Raw genomic sequence first — 23,938 nt, forward strand, 5'->3', positions numbered from 1 at the left:
CCATTGGGGAATTGGCCTCTTCCTCCTCCTGTGAATGTGGTGCCGAGGAACAGACTGCAGACCACATCATCAATAAGTGTACTATCTTCAAGCCACCTAACGGAGTGGAAGGTCTGCGTGTCATGGATGATGAAACTAAATACTGGCTGCTCTCTAATAGCCTTCCAGTGTAGTCCGGGAACATCTTGAGTCTGGGCTGGTAAAAGGATAGAGTAGACCCTCGGCCCCAGAGGCTTGCACGACGACGAAACGCACGGTTAATAGGTCCACCCGCTTATTAAGCCCAATTTGGTCCATTCCGGAATTACTGAAGGTAGCCTATAGGAGTGGTAAAAAATTGTCTCCCGCAGCCAAAATCGTGCGGTCCCGATGTGGCCTTAATAAGTGGGGACGACCGTATTGGAATTGATATTAATTTGCAAAGTGTTTTGCGCAAAATTATATGCTTCCGAAACGTTTGGGTCGCGAAGACTTCGAACGATTGCTTTTTGGGTCGCACCAAAAAGTATTTGCGGACCCCTGGCCTAAATAACCTTAATAATTGAGCTTCTCCGCACCCCCTAGGAACAGCTCCCGGATAAGAACCCCTGCCTTAATGGGATCGTCAAAAGGAACTTATTCAAATTAATTTAAATATAATTCTAACTGATTCAAATTTGATTTATAGATGTTTGTCATAATTTTAGGTGATCAGTGGCATTGTGAATGGCAGATGACACCTGCAGTAAAGAAACACAGGGTGTTAAGGAGTTTAGTCGTGAAAGTTCTCACATTTCAGTTCTTAAGCTTACTTTATATTTGTGTTAGTTAAGTTTTGAAAAGCTTTTGCCAAGGAAGCTAGGTTTTGGAATTAAAATACGTCATAATGCGTAGTGGAGTAATCTTTTTAAAGGGATGGCGAGCTAGGCTACCTCGATTACACGATACGCCGCTGACAGCAATCTATTTATAACATTTCATCACCCATTGTGACTGACTTCTTTATTAAACCAAATTAAAGTTCAACTGTATGTGGCTTATCAGTTGCAAGAAATTGGAACAACATTTACAGTAAAAATAAAGCAAATAAAAAACCATCCTTTTGGAAATCAGTAACATTTCCTAAAAAGATAGAGCAATTCAAAAGGTTAGAATTACATTAGCCACACCACAATCTAAAAAGTAATCAATATTCTATAATAAATATTTTAAAACCCATATACGAAACCACACAGAAGGTTGACAATGAAATTCTAAAACGTCTGCAACAAATACTTTAGTAGCAAAACCTTAAAAACAGCAACTAATAAATGACCAATAAATGCAAACATTCTTATAACCGGCAGAAAAATCGATAACATCATTATAACTTAAAGGCTGTTCGAATGCTGCTCTCAATGACGTCATAGCGATTCTGACATCCGCCAGAAAGGTTAAGGTTATGATATTTGAACAGTTCCTTACGTTATGAACTTCATTTCAATGCCCAGGAGAAGCATTTTGATTGACCACCATTACACGCATGGGCATTGGTTTCGAATGTGACATCATAAAAGCAATGCTACTTCGTGATGCCTCTCAACACCACAGAAACAGCGAAAGGGAAATGTAACAAAAAAAGAATAAGAGATAAACATGTTAAGACGATGGATGTTTTGGTTCAAATTTGCTCTGGGGTTTCTTGGCTATGTTGGTTACAGACAAGTACATCGCCACCAAAGACACAGTTTATTCACATTAAAAACCCTTCAAGGTTTTGCCACAATTCCCGTTCATTGACTGGCTGGTGTATTGCTCATTGTAGCTGGTGCTTTATTTCTTACCTCGGACGAAAATACAATATAGGCTGGTTCAGGTGGAAGACGGAGATTTGATATCAAAAGCAACAAAGAAGGAAAGTTTCAATAACATCACAAACATAGCAAAAATTCTCTTCAAAGGCAGATAACTTAAGATGAAACTTCTCAACATTTTCACCTTCGCTGATTCCTTCATTATTTTGCAGATGGATTTATCCATCACTGGAGGTATGTAAGAAAATTTGGGTACCGGTATCTAAAGAATTTGGCCCTTATCCCACCTGGCTATTGAAAAGTGCTTTTGAAAAGTTGCCCCAGTTAAGAATCCTCAACATAATGGAGAACTAAACTCAGAGGATGGAACAATGAACAATGTTGAAATAAGAACAGTTTAATCCAAAACTATTAACAACAAGACGATTAATCATTAAGAAAATTAATTTTTCTTCCGGGGTATTAGTTACACAACACAAAAACTACTTGTAAAATTTTCAGTATCTTTATTTGTAGCATGTCATAGACTTCTCAAGTAATTTGTGAGAACTTCTTTGCATCCGCACAGCCTCACGCAAGCCCGGCCAATGGTTAGCAACAAAACAAAAATGTTGACGGGAGAAACCAACATAGGCAGCGTTAGCAAGCACTAGCAGTTGCAGTAATATAACAGACTTTTCTGATTAACAAATTTAGACGTACATACTACATAATGCAGCATAATTCAACCGACAAAGCATGAGATTGCAGCTTACAAATTTCTTGTGTTCTAATATACTGCAGTAGAAACTCTAACATCAATATAAAGGTATAAGAATCTTTTACCTAAATCCCACTAACAAAAGCAGTTCATTTCACATCAATCATACGTTTGCAAGCGGCAAATCAATGCAGAAATGATACTTATTCTTGTGATGTTCAATATTTGCACATAAAACAGCAGTAGGTAAAATTGCGAAGCAAAAACGTCAACCTACGCTTAGCCTGTCGAATGGCATCCATGGTATTGCAGCAAAAAACAAACCAATAATGCACAGAAGGGGAAACATTTGCACGTTGGTATCAGGCGGTAAGCAATCAGCTCAATAAACTCGATATATACCTTAGTTTGGACAAGAAAATGGCTAAAACCTTGTATAAAAATAAAAGGTTTGAAAGTGGTCTAGATTAATCAGAAACATTTCCAAAGCAAAATCTTCTGGACGTAAATTACAATCTTTCACAAACCGTACTGTGTATAGTCTGAATAAAAAAGAGTCAAAAATAAATGATAAATACACGTGGTTAATCAAACATTTAAAATGTAGGACTATACAGTTTACAAACTAATTGAAAATACTGAGAATGAAACAACTTTGCTTTCATAAACATTTTGTAAATCATGTGGCGAAGTCCTACACTTCGGGCAAGGCGCTTTTTACTGATTAAAAATGCTCTCCGATCATTTTGTTACTAAACTCTCCATGGTTGCAGAAGTGACTCACTCAATGCTTCTACCATGGAACTACAATTAAACATAATACAGTAATCATCATCATAATCCATCGTCGGTTTGTTCCCCACTAGTGGGGGTGGCCGATTAATATATCTATTAATTTGTTTAAGGGGATTTATTAGCAACACCGAGCTAAGCGATTTATTTTTATTCCGCTTTAAGTTTTGGTGATGTTAGAAAAGAAAATGCAGGACATGTATTTTAAAAATAACATCTTGAACACGCCGCTCAATCACCGTTTCAGCAATGCATGGCCGTTCAGTGGGGATAAGTTACAACTTGTTAAAGGAAAATGACTTTCAACCTCCGTAAAGGAAATATACAATGCAACAACGAGGTTGATTTTCGTGCAAATGGAGCCAAAAAGTTCGTTTTAGAATAGCAACACCATTTTCTTCGCATTAATTCAACGTCCAGCGACGTTACAACGATTAAAAAAGCAAGGTAGAATCCACATAAAGAAAAAAACAAAAGACAAGAGCAATCAAGGATCCGTGACTGTTCCATTGGTTTCCGACGAGGCAGGAATATCTTTTTCGTCATTTGAACTTGTTTTTAAGGGGTTACAGGCAGCAGTGAATGCAAGGTACACTGGCTTGTGGTCTCCCATGCATACCGAACCTCCAGCTGTGTCGTAAATAACTTCTGAAGCAGTCTTCTGCAAAAATATTCACTTAAAATGAACTGTGATTACTCACCAAGCAAATCAGCCTGCTACCCTGATTCAACGTCTTCGGACATTGAATTAATGTGAGAACGAATTAATTTGCTGGCTGGGTAAATAATTATAAATATACAGTTCATCCCAAAAAGCAAAGTCCGCTATTTACATTGATTCAACGTCTGCAGACGGAACTGCATTCAACGGAGCGAATGTTACGGTGCATCTCTATTCTATCTATCTGTATATCTATATTTCTATTGTACAGGATAGGAAGCACTTAGGTCGGTGACTAGTGCTGCAATGAAGCGACAATAGTAGAATTCTCAAGGTATGCGACTGAGCGGTACAGATCCAGAACAGCAAACGGAATGACAAGTTACAAACAACCGCACTCACCAGCAAGCGGAAATATGCAACTGCCAACCTCGCAGACGGGCACTGAGTCTGTGGTTCAAACACCCATGCAGTACAAGTATACCAATCTACTGGATAAACCTTAAAGAAGAACTTCTCAGTTCGAGAACACATATTTTCTCAATCAATGAGGTGACTACCTGCCCATGCAACCAGTCCCAAGATTTGTTGGATAATAGGATACGATCGCACCAGGAGGGACACCTAGTGTTCATGTAGGTGTTCGGATTCGTCACTTTCTCAGAGAAGGGGTAGCTGAAAGTAAATAATGTTAGTCTTGGGGGGTGGGATGCGTGCTAAGCCACAATGCGTGACGACTTCCTCAAAGATGTGCGATTGTGCATACAACATCCACATCCACGAATTGCAACATCAACAATTCAACATGGTTCTCTCTTTGCGGGATACTCACAACATTTTTTGCAAGCACAGTATAAGGTAAACTAGTTGCAATGAAATCCTGCGTAGTAGACGAAAAAGTTCTGAAAAATATGCAAAACATCCCCACAACAATATGTACTTTTTGCATTTCTTAATACTCTGAGTCTGACATGATTTTGCAAAATCAAGGCCAATACAAACACATTTGGCAGACGCTATCTGCTTCATTAACAATGGCAGGCTTTCAACAACTGAAAGTGTGCAACATAACTGCAACCAAAGAACACATTACGCTTCAATTACAGGGTGAGATAGTAAACGCAACTTGACACGCCAAATTCAGACAAAGAAGCACTTGAGATGAGAGTTTGAAATCGTGCAAATAATTAAAACCCACTTACGATGGTCTGAAGGAAATGGCGAACTCTTTTAGAGTTTCTTTGACAGATCTTAGTTCCTTGTCATAGGGGCATAACTGCAACAACATATTCAAAGTTAGGCTCAGATACTGGAAACCACGCTAACAAAATGATTATTTTCATTGTTATTTCTGCTGGTTATTTTTCAATAAAATTGCTATTTTTCATTACTTCAACGTCATTTCAAATAGAAGTAATGTAACATAAAGGAAAAAGTAACGAATGCCAAAGAACACAACCACAAGAGCAGAAGCTTCAGTAAATTCAACATTTTGTTTCAGTCATATTTCTATTGATTCTTCTTTCCAAATGATGTTTATCTATAAAGAAACATTCGAGACATTTATTAATTATTTTTGACGACATGTTCTTTTCATAAGTTAATTTCCTTATGAGCAAAATAGTCGGAACGTTTGGTCCATCTGATTAAAAAATAAAGAGCAAAAAGTAAAATGTAAACTCAAACGTTTCGGTGGAGAATCTGTTTTTTTGTTTTTTTTATCTTCAGTGCTATTGAATAAAATGTTTATCTTCATTTAATTTGACAACACTGAAGGAGAAAACGGTTTAGTTTCTATATCTTGACATCTTTATGATTTGATCAAACTTCTTGAAGTTTTAAATCATTGCTGATACGACACAGGCATGTTTTCTATGATACATATCTTGCGTGACTACAGGATTATATTGATTTGCTGTAAGATAATCGTTTTATTGAACATTTGTTGCTGATAAACAAACATGGAAAGCGGTCAACGGTTTATTTGCTTGAGATATTCTTAGACTGAGGAATTTCTTTTATTGTTTCAGACAAAACGTCATAACCGGACCAGAGAGCAACGAATATTGCTCTAAATTCTAAAGCCATTTATGAGCGTAATGTAGCTGAACCTTTCTCAGATTGACCGAGTTTAGAGAGTGGGAATAGAATCAAACAAAAACTCACATATTTGTAAGAAGTGATGGGTTGGAATGAGGGATGGTCTATGTTGAAGTACTTTTTCTCGAATTTTGCAACAACTTTTCCGTTTTTGATTTCTCCGTTTTCCGCATTTTTACCACTTGACGATCCGTTTGTTACAGCCTCATCCCTGTAGGTGATCCTGATCACGTTGTCATCATCGCTGCTGTTCCTGACAACTTGCTTGCGAGAAGTCGAGCAGAGTTTCTGAAACAAAATATTGTCCAACAGAATTTTTTCTGTAAAAAAGATCTTCCCTTTCAATAATAATCTATTGTTCTCCCAACAACAAAAGTAATAAGACCACAAATTTTAACCACTTGCCAAGAGACAACAAAAGTAAAAGTGACGTAACAAACGCTCACACTAGTTGCTACGTTGCAGTAAGTTCGAAGATAGTTCAAATAGGTGATCACGCTTTCAAGCGGGGGCGTGCAAATGTTTATCATGATGTTGTATCAGTAAAGTACGGTAATGACGAAAGAACACGGTTACAAAGAAGTCAATTGACTTAAAAAAACAGTAAGATTTCTGGGATGAACTGACCAGGTTAAATTAACTCAGACTTTAAGTTTTCTAATCAAGAAAAGGAACTATCTTCTGACAGGTGTCAAACCCACAACAATGCTTGATATGAACGACTCGGTTACATGTCTTGTAATACAAACGAATGAAAAATAAATCTCATGTGAAAATACATTCGTTTGTATTAAGTTTTCTAATTAACACTTTGAACCCTGGTAGAAAAGTCGTGTAAATGAGAACTGAGGGGCTATGCACCACCATGGACTATAAGTAAGCCCCCTGCTTAAAAATATGATACCAGTATGAATTACGAAGGTTGTTCGATAAGGAAGTTAAGGTATAGAGTACAAGATTGCATTGCCACACTTGAGGCATTTTGTGTGAAAGAAAATGCTACAAATATTATCTTTTCGCTTAACATTCATTAAATTTTTAAAACATTAAAAGACTGATAGTTTAGAAAGCGTAATAATCAGCTTAATGCGTCGGCTTCTTAGGTGAGTGGTGAGATGCCTAGAACGGCACTAAAACCTACACAACTTTCGTGCGCAGTAATGTTACAACTACGCATAAAAACATAACTTTTTAGCAGTATCCTGTGAGAGTAGTTAATATGATTAACCACACATGCCATGACGTATCTACACCTACTCTAAGCATCCACAGCTTCCTTATTCGATTGTAAGAACAGGAAGTGTGACGTCATAGCAACAGTGTAACAAAGAAGCGCTTTACGCTGGATCTGGAAAGCTTCAAGTATTCACTGAACGATTTAGTGGCAACAACCGACAATTAATTTTTTTACAGAAAAAAGTTGTATTTCAACTAGCTGTCTTTATTTTGGCTTCAGATTAATGGCAGCACTGGTTATAGCGCACTACTCTTCATAAGAGAACTTTTAATAAGTGTACTTTTAAAACGAAGTATAAACCTACACTGCTGTAGTTCTACTATGATGAGTCGCCCCTCAATGTAATAATGCCAATCTAAAATTATCTGGCTGATTAATTACTCTGAGTAAAAATCCAGACACTTGATATGAGGTGGGCCATGTTTTGACGGGCATTCAAAATACGTGACACGAGCCTTGCAAACAAATGATGCGCGTTATACAACGCTTTATAACGTTGCCAGACTGTATTGCTTCCATAAAACGTTGTCAGTCGTCATAGCAAAATAAAAACTTTTGTCTGTTTGGAAAAATCAGTCAAGTAAAAAGAGTCTCTCTGCAGTTCAAACTCGCGTTCTACAGTATTTTTATGTTTCTGACACTGGCACTCTGTGTTGGCTCAGTTTGAGTTTTGTGCTCAACTCTCTGCAGTAAGTTTTCCCGTCTTTCCCGGTTCACTGACGTGCCAGCCCAGACAGAAAAACGTTTTTTTTTACATTGATCCAACGTCAACAGACGTTGAATCAATGTAATAAAGAAGTAATTTGCTTGCAAAATATATAACACGTTTTGTAGCTTGTGCTTCTTTTTTTGTCAACTTTTAGTTTTGTCGCTGTTTATTTTGACACGTTAACTATAAAAATAACATATGGCCACTTTTCAGTTGGAAACAGTTCAAGTACAGGCGCCAACGGCATGGTCTGCAAAAACAAAACGGTTTAAACCGATTTTCCAAAAATACCTGAACTAATGACTTCACGTCCAGTCTGAAGTTAAAGTCACCAAACACAAAGTAAGCGTTGTCTTCCACAGGGTCTTCATCCGTTAGTCTGCATTATAATGAGCATTTCTGAGTGCCAACTAATTTTAAATGCAAAATTCGGGCAAACATATGCTTAGTACCTCAGTAAAAATGAAATACTGTATCGCCCTTTTTCTTAAATTCCAAGTTTGCTATTTAAAAACTTTGAAGAAGTACAATTTCTCTAAAAATTTTTCTTCAAATTAAAAAAATCTTATAGTTTAATTATCGAGGCCAATTTGTGGCGGGCGCATAATGATCCAAAATCCGCTTTTATCGCTGGAAGAGTCTTAAACTACCCGTATAATAAAACTAAAACATGCGTTTGAAAAACGGCAGATATTCGGAGAAAATCTATCGCTCTCCAGTCTCCATCGCACCACTTGCAGATTTAATACCACGTCTTACTATTAAAATCTACATGTATAGATGGCTCGTCGGCGTTTTTAGATGGATGGTTTTAGATGGGTCCATCGTCAACTGATGTTTAATCAACGTAGTAAGAATTTCATGAGTAGTTCCTTGTTCACAGATGACTGACCTCTTCAAGACAAACTGGAGCGCGCGTTTTCTATATCCGGCATACGAGGAAGGACTGCTTTTCAGTGAAGCGAAATTACTGTCATCATGGAACAAATGTATGTTGACGAATTCAATGACCCTGAAAAGATTAGAATAAATGATACAAAACTACCAACAAACCATTGTTCCTCTTTGACGTATTCCCCAACAACCAGGGATGGATCCAGCCTCTAATTTTTGGGGGGGTGCTGCTGAAATCTATTTTTATTCAAGGAGGTCGATCAGTGTGGCACTGTCAAAATGTGTCTCTGCTGTATTTGGCATACTGATAAGCATTCATGTTGTTAATACAGATGTTTTTGTTGGGTGCAACCTAGTTCGTACCCTGAACAGTTCATACCCTCAGTTCGTACCCGGAAAAGATCGAGAAAAAATTAAAAAAAGCCGAAGTCGCTGTTCGGAGTTTCCGTTTTTCCGCAGTTTCCGCAAACATTTTAAAATTTCCGGGAATGATCATAAGAGTTTACCGAAGTCGCTGATCGCAGTTTCCGCAAACATTTTAAAAGGGTTAGGGTTAGGAAAAGATCGAGAGAAAAAATTAAAAAAAGCCGAAGTCACTGATCGGGTTTCCGCAAACAAACAAACTGAAAAGATCGAGAAGAAAAATAGAACAAAGCCTAAGTCGCTGATCGCAGTTTCCGTTTTTCCGCAGTTTCCGCAAACATTTTAAAATTTCTGATAATGATCCTAAGAGTTTTCCGAACCGAAGTCACTGATCGCAGTTTCTGCAAACATTTTAAAATTTCCGGTAATGATCCTGAGTTTTTGTTTGTTTATGGAAACTGCGACCAGCGACTTCGGCTTTGTGCTACTTTTTCTCTCGGTCTTTTTAGAGGGAAAATTTAAAAATGTTTGCTGAAACTGCGATCAGCGACTTTGGCTTTTTTTAATTTTTTCTCTCAATCTTTTCAGGGCACGAACTGTTCAGGGTACGAACTAGGTTGCATCCTTTTTGTTTAATATTAATAAAGACCTGAAAACGGAGAAAGTGTGCATGAAAAATCAAGTCTTAAAAACAAGCATGAATAAAAAACACTTATGGTATAACAAAATTCAAAAACGTGATGAAATTTTGGGAAATATTCTAAAGTTTAAAAACATGAGCAGTACAAAACACATGATTATTTCCATTGGTACACATTCCATAATCTACACAGCATCAATTCGTTACATGCTGAGATAAAAGGCTATGATCTATCAAAATATAAAGTAATACTAGTAGATTTCAATACCATTAGTTTATTAAAATAATAACAGTTTGAAATTTTTGGGGGGTGCGCACCCCCCCACACCCTTGGATCCATCCCTGCCAACAACCAATAATATCTAGGACATAAGCTAACTTTATAATACACGACATAGTACATTACTACAATGATAAAAGGGTACAAAAAAGACAAGTGTCCCGATGTTTATGGACTAAAATGTATACATATTTTTCTCGGCCTCTTCAATCAACCATTCATTTTATTTTTCGTCATTAACGCGTCCGGGACTCTTGTTCAGTGACAAGTAGAAAATCACAATACGACAGAAAGGTTCACCAAGTGCACTTCGCGCAAGGCAAGGCCCATTCATTACTGCCCTACGAATAAAACTTAGCGGTTCAAAGAGTATTTTCAATCGCAACAGACCTACGACTAAACATACGAGAGAACTATGCGGCATGAATTAGTGGTGCGATACTGATGAGGCCAGAATCATGGACGAAACACGTGTCTATCGCTGTTAATTCTTGCTATACTCGACTGCCGAGAAACACAGGTTTTTAGGAAAATTCTTGATGGCTAGTGTGGAGGCTACACCGGTATGGTTAGCGAAACACAATGCTCTCTGTTCTATGTGAGTAGTCAGGTAGTGCTAACGCCAGGAAGATCGCTCCTTCTCAACAGACCTACGACTAGCTAAAAATAGAAAGAATAATGGACTGAGAAGTTCTTTTATTTGCATCAACAGCACATGTGGAAAAAACAATACAAGATGACAATGTGAACTAGGTTGTTTTAATGTTTGCTGACGATGATGGGAGTGGCAGAAGGACCGAACTGGTCATCAAGTCTGCCACACCCGTGTGGTGTCATAGCTTATTTGACATGGAACGGTGTCGGAGTTGAACGCAAATATATATTGTATACATTACAAAATAAAAAACAATACACACACGAAATTTAACAGTACAATATAAAACAGGAATACAAGAAGCGATGCAGAAATACAAAATGGCATAGGCTATACATACAACACAGCATAGGCTACTGGTAAGGAAAAAGCGAATATACAGTAATTAGCGAGATACGGTGAGAATAAGTAAAAACAGTTTGATGGCACTATATCAGTTACTTAATTTATACCCAGACATTAAGTGCAGTTTTAATTTTTTAGAAAACATACTAATTGTTTGAATTTTTCTTAGCTGTTCCGGTAATTTGTTCCAAGTGTTTGTTCCAAGAAATTTAATTGAGCGTTGACCAAGCTTTGTATGCATTCTTGGTTTGAAAAGTATATCTTTCTTAGCACCTCTGGTATTATAGTTATGAGTTTCATTACAAGGACGAAAGTACTCAGAAAAAATTGCTGGTAGATGTCCTTTATTGCTTTTATAAACAAACTTACATACTTCTATTAAAAACATGTCTTCGACTTGTAGCAAGTTGCTTTTATTGAACAGAGATTTGGTGGGAATTCTGTCCTTAATCTTGGTGAAGTTTAAACAGCGAATTATGCGATTGTGTACCAGATTTAAAGGATACAGTTCCGTTTTAGAAGCACGACCCCAACATATGATACCATACATTAGGTGGGAGTGAACTAGAGCATAGTAAACTGCTTTTAATGTCTGGGAATTTACGCACTTTCTTAATCGATATAGAGCACCACAGCTTTGAGAAAGTTTTGTTGAGATTATATTGATGTGCTGTTTCCATGATAACGACTCATCAAATGTTATTCCTAAGTATTTGTAGGTGTTTGTGCGTTGCAAACTGGTATTTTGAAAAGTTATTTCTAGATTTGAATTTTCTCGAACAAACTTTGACCCAAACAACATGTATTTGGTTTTGCTTACATTAATTGTTAACTTGTTTGTATGCATCCAGTTTTGAATCATTAGGAGGTTAGAATTCACTTTTTCTTGCAATCTAGTAGGGCTTTTATCCTTAATACATAGTAGTGTATCATCAGCAAACAAACGAGTCTCAAATTCAGAAGCGTGATTAAGGTCATTAATGTAGATAATGAACAACAGTGGACCAAGAACTGAGCCTTGGGGTACACCACATTTGATTTCTTCATATTTAGAATTTGTAGTACCAATCTGCACAAACTGGTAACGGTGATTTAAGTAAGACTTTAATAAATTATAGGCATTTCCTCTGATGCCATAATAATCCAGTTTCTTTAAAAGGATTTCATGGTCAACAGTGTCAAATGCTTTGGCAAGGTCAATAAAGATACTACATGTAGTAAAACCATCATCGCAATTTTGTAGTAATTGTTCATAGATATCCGTAGCAGCTAATGTGGTTGAATGTCCACCTCTGAAACCAAACTGTTGTTGGGACAAAACATTGAATTTTTCAAAAAAATTTACTAACCTTTTATGAATGATTTTTTCAAAGATTTTGGAGAAACATGTTAAGATGGAAATAGGCCTGAATTGATCAACTTTGTTTTTTACTCCCTCTTTATGAAGGGGTATCACCCTTGCAATTTTATAGCTATCAGGGAATTTACCAATTGTCATAGATTCATTTATTATAGAAGCTAAGATTGGGCTTATGACATACTTCAACCTTTTTATTGTTTTAATAGTGATGCCATCTGGACCAGTTGCTTTTTTGTTATCTAAGCTGTTGACAATGCTTAAAATTTCCATTTCATCAGTATTTGCTAGGTGCAGGGAATTGAGAAGTCTGCCTCTCATCAGGGACAATGGATTAGAAGTGGTTTTTGGAACTTTGGCTGCAAGTGAAGGTCCCACTTGAGTAAAATATGTGTTAAATGTATTACTTATTTGCACCGGGTCGGTTGTAACTTCATGACCATTACTTAATGAAAAGTTGGTTGCGTATTGTATATTATGTTTTTTGTTTGTACGGCCAGTAATTTCATTTATTATTTTCCATGTGTTGCTAGAGTGGTTTCTGTCTTTGTTTATTGAGGTTTTATAATAATTAGACTTCGATTTCTCTTTCACATGAGTAAGCAGATTTCTATATTTTTTGTACTTGGTGTATAAATCATTACTCTTAAAGTTAGTTTTACATAGTTGCTTGAACATTTTATTCCTCGTTTTGATGGAGGATAGAATACCTCTTGACAACCATGGCCTCAGATATAACCGACTCTCTTTTTTGCTAAGTTTAGTATATGGCATATGCTTGTTGGTTTCATCATTAATAATCTGTTCCAAGGTTATTACTTTCTCTTGTGGTGTCATATTGAATGTCATGCTGTTATTAATAGATTTGGCAACATCATTTACAAACTGGTTTTCATTAAAATTCTTCATACTACGTATCCGGATGTGAGTGTCTTCAGCAGACTTGGAATAGTTGTCTATAGTAAATTTAGCAGCTACAGGAAAGTGGTCAGTGATATCGCTTTGAATAACAAAGGCCTGAGATTTTATATTGAGAGTGGATTTTGTATAGATATGGTCAAGCAGCGAGCTGGAATGAGATGTAATCCGTGTTGGTATGTCTATTAGGCTATTTAAATCAAAACTTTGCAAAAGATTTTTGTAGGATAAAATATTTTCTGTTGTAGAATTTAAAATATTTATATTAATGTCACCAGCTATCACACAAAGTCCTTTAAAATTTTGTAACTTGTGTAGGGTATCACTAAATGAATCAATAAACATTTTGATGGATGTACTGGGATGTTTGTAGATGACACCAATCATTAATTTTCCTTTGCCTTGATCGCCACAAATATTCTCAATCCATAAGTTTTCACAGCCTTCAATGTTGAGTTTTAGGTCATGTCTGACTTGGTACAGGATGTTATCCCTAATGTAAAGGCAGACTCCCCCAGCATTTGTAATGGAATCCTCGTGGACAAACTGGTACCCTGGTAGTGTTATATTACCAATTGGATCAAAAGGTTTCAGTTTGGTTTCAGAGATGGCAATTATTTCTGGAGGTCTTTTTAATGGAGCGAGTACTCTCTCAATTTCTTCCTTGTTTTTTCTAAGGCTACGAATATTAAAATGTATAATATCCAGTTGATTATTATTACCAAAATGGTGACACAATTCATCTTCACCAATGAATTTGCATGTAGCGTCAAGATCTTCAACACTGTCAAGCCATGAATCATTTAATTGTGTCATACTGCTATCAGGGTTATTTAGAGAATTATATTCTGCTTCCATATTCACAGTATTACCAAATAGAGGATTTGCTTTGACGCGTGTTGGGCAATACAAGTTGCTATGTTGTTCATTATAGTGCACAAATTCTGATACACATTTTAAATGCATATGATTATTGCATACAACACAAGTGATACTATCTTGATCATCAGGAGAAATTAAGTTATTACAAAATGTACAAAGATGGTTGGCCATTGTTTAACCAGAAGGATACAACTATATAAACACCAGTGGTTTAGTAAATTAAAACCAGCCTGCATTGTCCTTCAGTTTTAAAACCTCAATATTATTGTCCATACCATGCTTAAATAAGTCATCAGGACATGAAATAGTGACCCATTTGTCATTTTCTTCATGGTATGCTTTTATGTTGCCATTAATAGTATGGAACTTTGAATATTTATCGCAACAATGATTTTTAACATACCAGAAGAGCTTCGATCTTAGTGGAGTGAGATCTTCTGTTATGAAAGCTTTTTCCATTTTTGCTTTGTCATCTTCCTTGCAGTCTTTTTTGATGTTCCTCTTTTTTTGTATGAATTCCATTCTTTTTTTGTAAGATGTGAAGCGTGCAATTATTGGTCGGGGTTTGTTTCTTTTCGGTCTTCCCAGTCTGTGACATCTTTGAATATCAGTGCTTGAGAATTGTATTTTCAGTATTTTTGCCAATTGTTGAATTGTTTGTTCCCCATCGTCTTCATCTTGTTCCAAGTTTTCCGGTATATTATGAATCCTGATGTTTTCCCTTCTTCCATATTGTTCCAGTTTGTCCAGGGCTGTTGATGTCTGATGCAGGGTCTTTCTTAGAATTCCATTTTCCTTTCTTGTTTCTTCTAATTCCTTTTTGTTTTCCAAAAGTTGCTCTTTGAGTACATCATAATTGTCATTGAGTTTGTCCAGCTTCTTGTTAAGTTTTTGTAGCTCATCCTTAATTGCGTTGATGCTTGATCCTTCCGTATCTTTTCTTGAACCACCCATTTTTCAATTATTTTTTTTTTTGGTTTTACAGTTAAACAAAAGATATTTACATTCAAATACTACAAACGCTTGATTACAAATAGCATTTTTATGCATTTTTATGTTAATGGAAACATAAAAGTGCAAGCTCACTTGTCACAAAGCTTCCACCTCACTCGGCAATATCCCTTCCTGGACCACTTACACTGAAAAGCAAGACATTGTGATCTATTTAGGTCAGTTGAATTATATATTCCATTTTTCATCGGATCGATATAACTTTTCAAAAGAATGTGCAGTAAACAAAAGATTGATGTAAATGACGATAAAGTGAGCAACAATCTCGTTTATGCATTTCGTTTCTGCTTTGCATTGATCATTCTTGTTGCACTGATACAGTCTTCGGAACGAGGAAAATATATGACAGCAACATACCAGGCCTAGGTAAAAACATAACGGTGAAAAATAAGTGCACAGTGACGTCACACCAACAAAGGATATAGCCATTAACAGGTTTCCTTATGAGTATCCTCTCACCAAGCACAAACAAAATCACATATTCCTTTCAACGTAGCACAATAGACCACAGCGCATTTCCCCAAAATAACCCTTCAGACGCGAGTGATATGAGAGTTATAATTTAAGACACTTCAAGCGTGTAATCTTTGCTCGCTTTTACAGACGTAGTTTGTCTAATATTTCAAAGTAAGGCTATGTTTTTATTATAACCAGTGGAAAGCTATACCGGGTCGTTCGAGGTCGATTTAAATGAAGTAGGTATTACGGGATAAACCGAAAATGGACAAAATCAGTCAAAATAAAAACATTAACAGTCGTTGAAGTAAACAATGACTGGCGCAGACAATTGGCAGCAATTGTATTCCTTATTTCATTCTATCAATCGAAACTGTCTGGTGTTATAACTTCCATCATTATTGACAGCGCTATTTTTGACCAGTTTGTCAGATAGTTTCGCTATGGTTGCTTCCTTTGCTCTAAGCTATGGTTGTGCTTGGGGAAACGTTTCTATGTTTTGATACAAGCGCAATGTTTTTTGTGTTTGTGTTCAAAAACCTCCGACAACAATGCTCAATGGCAAAGACACTCTGCTGCCCGTAACGCATTGATCCAACTCGCGTCGAAAAACGTCTACCCTAAAATCATCAGTTGATAAAATCAGTTTCTGTGTCTCATTAATTTTAATGTCTGATCACTGTGATAACTGCTTCATAGCTGACAACATGCAGCAGCCAATAACGCCAATCAACACGTTCGTATTGATTGGCGTTTATTTTTGTTGCGAGTATAAATGCACACACAAAAGCAAAGTCAAACAATACAAACGATCACATAGAATGTGTGGATACTGCAACGCAGGCGCGGATTTATGGGGGGGGGGGCCAGGGGGCCCGCCCCCCCCGAAATTTTGTGAAAAATTGTATGTTTCCGCATCAAATGGTTTGATATGCTTCTAAACAGCTGATATTAGTCCCTCGGCATCACAATTGATGAAAATGGTTGTTTTGATGTCTATTTTCTAGCATATCGTATATGTCGTACAGTCGTAGTATCATTGTTCATATCTGTTTAGCTTTTTCTTTCTTTTTAATTGATTTTCAAATTTTCTGGCCCCCCCCCGAAAAAAACTCTTAGATTCGCGCCTGCTGCAACGGGTGGCTGCGAAGTGACCTGGAAGGTCTTCTAGTCAAGCAGCCACCCTCAACAAAAGAAAAGGTAATAAATTAAACATAAGAACTATTCAAACAATTACGTTTCCAAACATCAAATGAGCCACGTCATGACGTATCGTGACGTGTTGTGATCCGAATGTGTTTGGAAACGTAATTATGTAAGTGCTTGGAAACGTAAGTGTTTGAAACGTAAGTGTTTGGAAATCGTAATTCGTGAACATTCCCTGTTGAAATCACAAATTTCGACCAAGACAAAACTGAAGTGGTTTTGTAGTTTATAACTCAACCTGCAATATTGTTTGTGCAGATAACACCTCGTTCTGTGCAATGAACAGTGAGCATTGGGAGTTGACTGCACAATGAACGAAACATAATTCTTCCGTTAACGTGCCTGAGTAGATGCACTCATGGTTCAATACACCGTGCTCAGTGGATGACGATAGTTTCGTTTTTCTCACGTCAGATTGTTGTTTTACAATATAGAGTTTAAAAATTTGTTATTTTTGTCACCTACGTGTAAAAGATTTCTGTTGTTTAAACGATTACCTATATGGTCCTGCTGGCATATTAATATACATAGTTGTTATGATTCAACATTTATAAAACGTGAAATTAATGCTAATTTTCTGATTGGGAATTGTCCTAACAACAAACTACAGCTAAAACATGAAAAAATTGACAGTCGATTTCGTCAAATCGTAGAAAGTGTGTATAAAACAAGTGGAATTTATCAATGTTCCTTTAACCTGACTAATTCCAGTGAAAACAACTAAAGATAAGGACGCAGGTCCGATATAGAAATTGAATGCCACTTCTCGAAAAGTAAATGCATAGTTAAGTGCTGTAACCGTTTCCTGTAATTCAAGTAAGTTTAAGTAATGCAATGAAATGGATACCACACTCAGACGCATAACTTACATCAGGAAAAAAGTCTTGCTCGAACTTCTCTTTTCTTACGTCCGGTAGCGAGCATATGTCTTTGGAGAAGATTTCCTTGCCGGAAATTCCCACGTATTTCTTGTCTTTATAACGTAAACGTTTGGTCAACCTCTCTCAAGAAACTACAACAATTCAGTGTCTATCACTGCAAACATACTTCCCAAGTAACAAAATTAGTCAACTTTGCAGGATGGATCACTGCCTGCCCACAGTTAAGTGAAAAGGTATTCACACAGTGCCTTGCCGATTATTTACAGTGAAAAGTTGAACTATGAAACCACTCAAAGGATCATGCATGGGTGTGCCGGTCACATACATTTGAGTCACTTCACGTTGGCCAAGAAAACACGTAGAAACCCACCTAGCAACGACATAAAGAAAATTGTCAATTGAGACATGGCGACGATTCCAGTTCCGTTTGAAGTAGGATTATGAGCATTTGACCAGCAGAAAAATGGCGGTACAGTTACAAAAATAGCTTAATGACAAACGTCTAACCTTTGAAATTATAAATAAGCGCTTCATTGACAGAATCGTGGACGAGATACAGGTTTCCCAGTGCCTAAAAAAAACGTTTAGTCACACAACATGCAGTGCTATGAACACAGTAATTCACAAGCAAGTTTAAAAGCTGAACTGAGTCATAAAATCTAAATTCACACTGCTGCAAACAGCAATCTGTACGCTATCTAATCACGTGCTTTGCAGTATCGTATCATAAGTAAACACTTCTTCGTTTTTTTTTCATAAAAAGTCCTTGCTGCAAATCCAACTCATTTTGTTTACTTGCCACACTCCTGAAAACCGAGCGTTAAGATAAGGTTTGTTCTTAATTTGCAGGAATTTAAAATGCATAGTGGGTATCGGAAACATCTTTCTTTTCGTTAAAATGTAGGAAAAGGTTTTAGCATTAAACTTTCATCGAACAAGCGAGCTCACAGTGTATTGATGGACATGGTCGAAGTCGCTATCTAAGAAGCCCCGAGCTATGTTAAAGTCCTTGAAACAATCGAGGTTGATTAGTGTTCTGCAATACATCAACATAAATTTTTAAAATATCACAATTTGGTGTGGTAACAGCATCTGAGCAACTGTTGCACTTGATAGCCTATCTGACAGTACAACTGGAAATTTAAGAACTACGCAAGGAAAGATATTTATAATAACTACTAACTAGTATAATACTACTAAATAATATGAGGTGTTCTACTGGTGCAAATCAAGCTAAACCATCACCAGATGTAGGCTACACAGTGACAATCTGCTTTTATTCCGACGTTTCGTCAATCAGACACCACTGACTTCTTCAGGGGGCTAGATCAGGTAGTGACTACCTGTCTAGCATGGCAAAACACTGGACCGTGTGGCTGAATTTTGTCATGCTAAACAGGTAGGCCTAGTCACTACCTGATCTAGCCCCCTGAAGAAGTCAGTCGTGTCTGATTGACAAAACGTCTTCAGGAATAAAAGCAGATTGTCACTGTGTACATCTGTTGATGATTTAGCTCAATTTGCACCAGTAGAACACCTCATATTATTTAATTAAATGCCTGGTGAACAGCTTCATTCAATTTTCAACTAGTAGGCCTACTACCGGTGTTTTCTTTCTTTGGAAATATTACATCTAGTGTTAAGTGAAAGAGAAGAGAAGGTAAGAAAGCCAATCTTTGTATCAACCTTCATGCATGTGATTAACTGTCTTTTTGTAAAGATAAGAACATGTGCTTTTACTGGACGTTGAATAGATATATTTTCAAGAGTCAGTCAAGCGCCCTTTTGCTTGGTTATATGGGCAGCTGACACTAGGTGACTTACAAAAGCAGTTATAAACGAGACTTTCCAGCAACAGATCAAATTTATTGATGATTTTTTGTTATTCCAATTGAAACAAACATTATCATATTACAGTAGAATTCGCCTATAATGGCACCTCTAGGGGATTGCAAAAACTGACGTTATAGCCGAATTGACGTTATAGACGAACTTCCGCAAACTATTCCAAAACTGTCTTTTGATTAAAGAATGAGGTGTATAATCCAGTCAGGTTTACTGTGTACCACCAAACTGACAAAAGTCACGCAGAAAATACAGTAAACAAAAAAATTGTTTAAAAAAAAAAAATGCAGCGAAAGGTACAGGAAATTTGCGCAATACAGCTCGTTACATACAGTAGTAGAGAAGTTCAGGCCTCGAAATATCCGGCGGTCATGACCTCCGGAATGACCTCGAATGTCTGCCGAAGCCGACTCATTGGTCGGTCATAAATGACCGCCGCAAAACTCTTACAAAAATAGAGCTAATGCAGCAAAAATATATTTTAATTTTGAATTGTTACAATTGTTTGTTTAACGCGAACAAATACGGAGCTGAAACAATAATAGTACACTAGTACAGGCAATTGCTTTAAAGATCACATTAGAGTGGCGTGGTTAACGAGCTGATGGCAAAAGTAGCCATTTTTACATCATTTTACCAATGAGGATTATTACGTTAGGTTGATCGTTTGTTAAAAAGAAACGTCACAGAGAAGCAAGTCTCAGCTGGGTTCCGCACGCTTTGGCGAATGTGGCGACGTTATTCACAATTGCAGAATTATTCTGTTGTAGAAAATCTTCTTTTACAAACACGACTACACAATACTGTAGTGTGATTTTGTGCAAAATCTACATGCAAAAAATATGTCCGGTTGAGATATTAAATGTCCGCTGAAAGGGCCAGTCCGGTAGGACATGCTTGACCGCCGGAAAAAAGTACAAATTTCGAAGCCTGAAGTTCATTGTTTATTAGCAAAAAAGGCATTGATCTTCAGCTGTTTCGGTTTTGACACGGATTTCTCTACCACATAGCGTTCAGCTTTTGCTAAATATAATGTAGGATCTGCTCGCTATCGTCGTGACTTCGGAAGTATCGGTCTAGTTGTTTGATTGACTTCAGGGCTTCTACTGGGTAGCTGTTAAAGGTCAGCTGTAGAGCTGCTTTTTACACGTGATAGTTTTTCACTCGGGAAAAAAGTTAATTCAGTTAATTAAAGTCCCTGCTGCGAACGACGTAGCAAAATAAAGAGAAGACATTTTGCAAGCAGCAGCGCTAACTGGATTATAAGACTGACCGTCCGCGGTGAAGGTGATGGCTTAAAGTGACGTTATAAACGAACAAAAGACGTCTGGGGACTAATAAAGGGTGCTGTTACATGCGAATTGACGTTATAGGCGATGCTGTTGTAGCCGAACTACAATGTACGTAAAAGATAGGAATTCTGCCGGGACCGAGCGAAATGTGACGTAATACGCAAATTGACGTTATAAACGAAGCCGTTATAGGCGAATTCTACTGTATATACACAATACACATATATAAGAAATCCATCAAACAACACTTACTCAAAGAATTCATTTACAGGTTCGAAAGTAGTCTTATAATCTTTGCCACCCACTTCTTGGCAGTGAAGAGCGATGAAGTGTGGTTGATGTTTTACGATCACCTTGAATAATATGTATGAAAGTTTCTCTTTGTACTTTAATCCTTGATGTTGGACAAGCACTTTAATGTAGAAGTGAGCTAAAACTCAAATTAATTTTTATTGTTTGATATTAACTTAAATACAAGGTGTTGTTCATAAAATTATGCCGTAGGTATCAGCTGATGAAAGTAAATTTATCTTAAGAAAGTCGGCAAGGTGCAAATGACAATGAAAATGCAACAAGCCACACAACGATATCACAATATGACAATGAGAAAAATGAAAGAATAACTTTTGGATGCATTTTGTATGGTATGTATAATACATATGCAAAACTTGCAACGCACTTGAGAGAGTTCTTTCAACCACACATCTTCAATTCCATCACGCTGAAAGCAACAAAAATTGTATATTTGTTAGTTTGTACAGTTCAGCTTATTTTTTGTTTGTTGTACAATTCTCCGTGTTAGATCAAAATGCAATACCAATACATCTATAGGTCAGAAATAGTAAGTAAAACTAGGCTAATAAAGTATAATACAATGCACTGGTGCTCAGAACAAGTGTGGGCAACAACAGTCTTTTATGGCAGCATTGAATTCAAATGATGGGTCGATTACTGTCTTGGAGTGTATTCTTATGTTTGATGAGCAATGTAGCGCCACGGTTAGTAGTAATCTGCTCACAAGAACTACAAACAACAATTACACCAGACTGAATTGTGAATAAACTTAGTTTGAAAAAACAAAACAACAGATAGAAACAATCTAGCTGAAGTTATTTAAAAGTATCCAGTTTAAGTTGGCAAGATCAGGTCAAGTTGAAATATTTTTACATAGTGTTTAAATGATAACACAAAGCAATGGCACTGTACTAAAACATAGTCTTGTAAATCACAAAATACTGATTGAATTTAATAAACTATAAATGTTCAGATGACAACACTTACATCTTCAAACAAGGTGCCAATGTTTGCAGTGATAAGAAGGAAGTTCAAATCCTGTTCAGGCGATGCATCGTTGGTACTCATTCCTCAGAAATGGTAAATTTCCTTAAGAAAATTGTGAGGCAGCTCCAAAGAAATGCATCTTATACACAACAAGTCAAAAAATATGTAGCTCAATGAAGTGCAATTGAAGAATGTTCATAAAATAACAATTTCACTCTTATAACAAATCTATAAATGCAAAAACCTATATACCGGTACTGTGTATAATAGCCTAATCAAGTAATTTTGATTCAGGGATATCTATAACTACAGGATTGGAAACTCTTTTCAGTGCTATATATCAGTAGGGTCAACATTTTACTGACTACAGAAGAATTATTAAAATAAAACATTGTTTGTATCAACTAAAAAATGTATAAAAAATTCAATTTTGCAATAACAATAAAAAATGTAGCCTATATTCACATCAAAACTTATTTGATATATATAACTTATAAAAGTTTAAAACAACGAATCCAAAAAATTAAAAACTAAATGAATGCAAAGAATCCAAAAATTTCCAGTTGTTCTTTAGCATTTTGGGTATTGCAAACTGGATCAGAAGTTAATGAGGAGTGTTCAGTGTTCAACAATGAGTGAAATGTGTTGTCATAGGCTTTTATGATAAACTTATTCACAGACCAACCCAGTACAAAGTCAATATATACGTTTAAGATGTCAACTATACGTTTAAGATGGGCTCGCAGTCGAGAGCCTGCATGTTCGACTCCAGCCACCCCCACTTGCTGTTGTTTCTCTGGGCAAGAAACTTTACGATAATTGCCTCTACCCAGTGATCGATTTCGAGTAATGGGTAGTACCAAATTTAAGTCATAAGTAGAGTAGACAATCGGAAACAGACATTGCCATCGGCTGCAGCGTGGGTCAGGTGCACGTCGGAAGGCGTACACCGATGCATAGCGCTCAAGTCCGCTTTCCCGCAATGCAGGGTAAATATATGAAAAAACAAACAAAAACAAACAAACAAACAAACTAATACTCGGTTTTGAAATTATTTAGCAGCAAACAAAATACGACAGCATTACACAAATGGAATACAAACATTTTAAACAAACTAGGCAAGTGTATGATATGCCGTACTTTACCGTTTACAGCAGGTGCATTTCTTGTTACACTTTTCCTTGTCTGTTTACTACTTGCTATTTTTTAAGGTCAACTGTAAACCTTTATTACAGCGACGCAAAAAACAGTGACTCTACTGGTGTATAAAAGTGTTTTTAGTTCTACTGAGTTTCCAATCCCGTAGTTAATAGATATCCCTGTTTTGATTGAAGACATCAGCTCAATTTGCTGTCTGGATGTTATAATGAAGTACTGTAGCACACTGAGTAGATCTATCTCTGCATGAAAATTCTAAATCACAAGGCATTGGATTTATGCTGTAAACCGTAACACAAAAATGTCTATTAGTTAAAATCACATTTTTCTGTGATGTTATATATAGCATGAACAAAAGCTACTTGTTCGTGCATGAATACAGTATATTACAGATTTACAGTAGGCATGTCTAACTGTCTATCCTTTGTCTAAGTCCAGAAGCTTTCCCAACAGTATATCTTGTGTATACCTGCATGCATTGTTACTACATGTACAGTATAATA

General features: G+C 36.6%; 1 protein-coding gene across 2 annotated transcripts; it reads right to left on the minus strand.

The window, feature by feature from the left end:
- Positions 1 to 966: 966 nt before the first annotated feature.
- Positions 967 to 23,488, minus strand: LOC145782120 (inositol polyphosphate-5-phosphatase A-like). Of its 2 annotated transcripts, XM_082593873.1 has the most exons (14): positions 23,423 to 23,488; positions 22,278 to 22,416; positions 21,676 to 21,717; positions 21,249 to 21,349; positions 18,808 to 18,895; positions 18,367 to 18,430; positions 17,848 to 17,951; positions 15,392 to 15,444; positions 8,864 to 8,983; positions 8,263 to 8,350; positions 6,092 to 6,313; positions 5,128 to 5,201; positions 4,486 to 4,600; positions 967 to 3,925 (listed from the first exon to the last, which is right to left on the minus strand). In XM_082593873.1, exons 2-14 carry the CDS (start codon positions 22,356 to 22,358, stop codon positions 3,752 to 3,754), a joined length of 1,326 nt encoding a protein of 441 aa, XP_082449999.1. In that variant the 5' UTR covers positions 22,359 to 22,416; positions 23,423 to 23,488; the 3' UTR covers positions 967 to 3,751. The 2 variants fall into 2 exon arrangements, with proteins under 2 accessions (XP_082449999.1, XP_082449998.1); XM_082593872.1 differs by lacking the exon at positions 23,423 to 23,488 and having other exon boundaries at positions 22,278 to 22,501.
- Between the last annotated feature and the right edge of the window lie 450 nt (positions 23,489 to 23,938).

This window comes from Aplidium turbinatum, chromosome 13 (genome assembly GCF_918807975.1).
Source record: "Aplidium turbinatum chromosome 13, kaAplTurb1.1, whole genome shotgun sequence".
Taxonomy (NCBI): Eukaryota; Metazoa; Chordata; class Ascidiacea; order Aplousobranchia; family Polyclinidae; genus Aplidium; species Aplidium turbinatum.

Coding starts and splice junctions, on each gene's coding strand:
- LOC145782120 (XM_082593873.1), bottom strand. CDS start 22,358: ATGAGTACCAACGATGCATCGCCTGAACAGGATTTGAACTTCCTTCTT. Junction 8,984..15,391: donor AGGTGGAAGCTTTGTGACAA/GTGAGCTTGCAC, acceptor TAATCTTTTCAG/GGTCATTGAATTCGTCAACA. Junction 4,601..5,127: donor GCCATTTCCTTCAGACCATC/GTAAGTGGGTTT, acceptor ATTTACTTTCAG/CTACCCCTTCTCTGAGAAAG.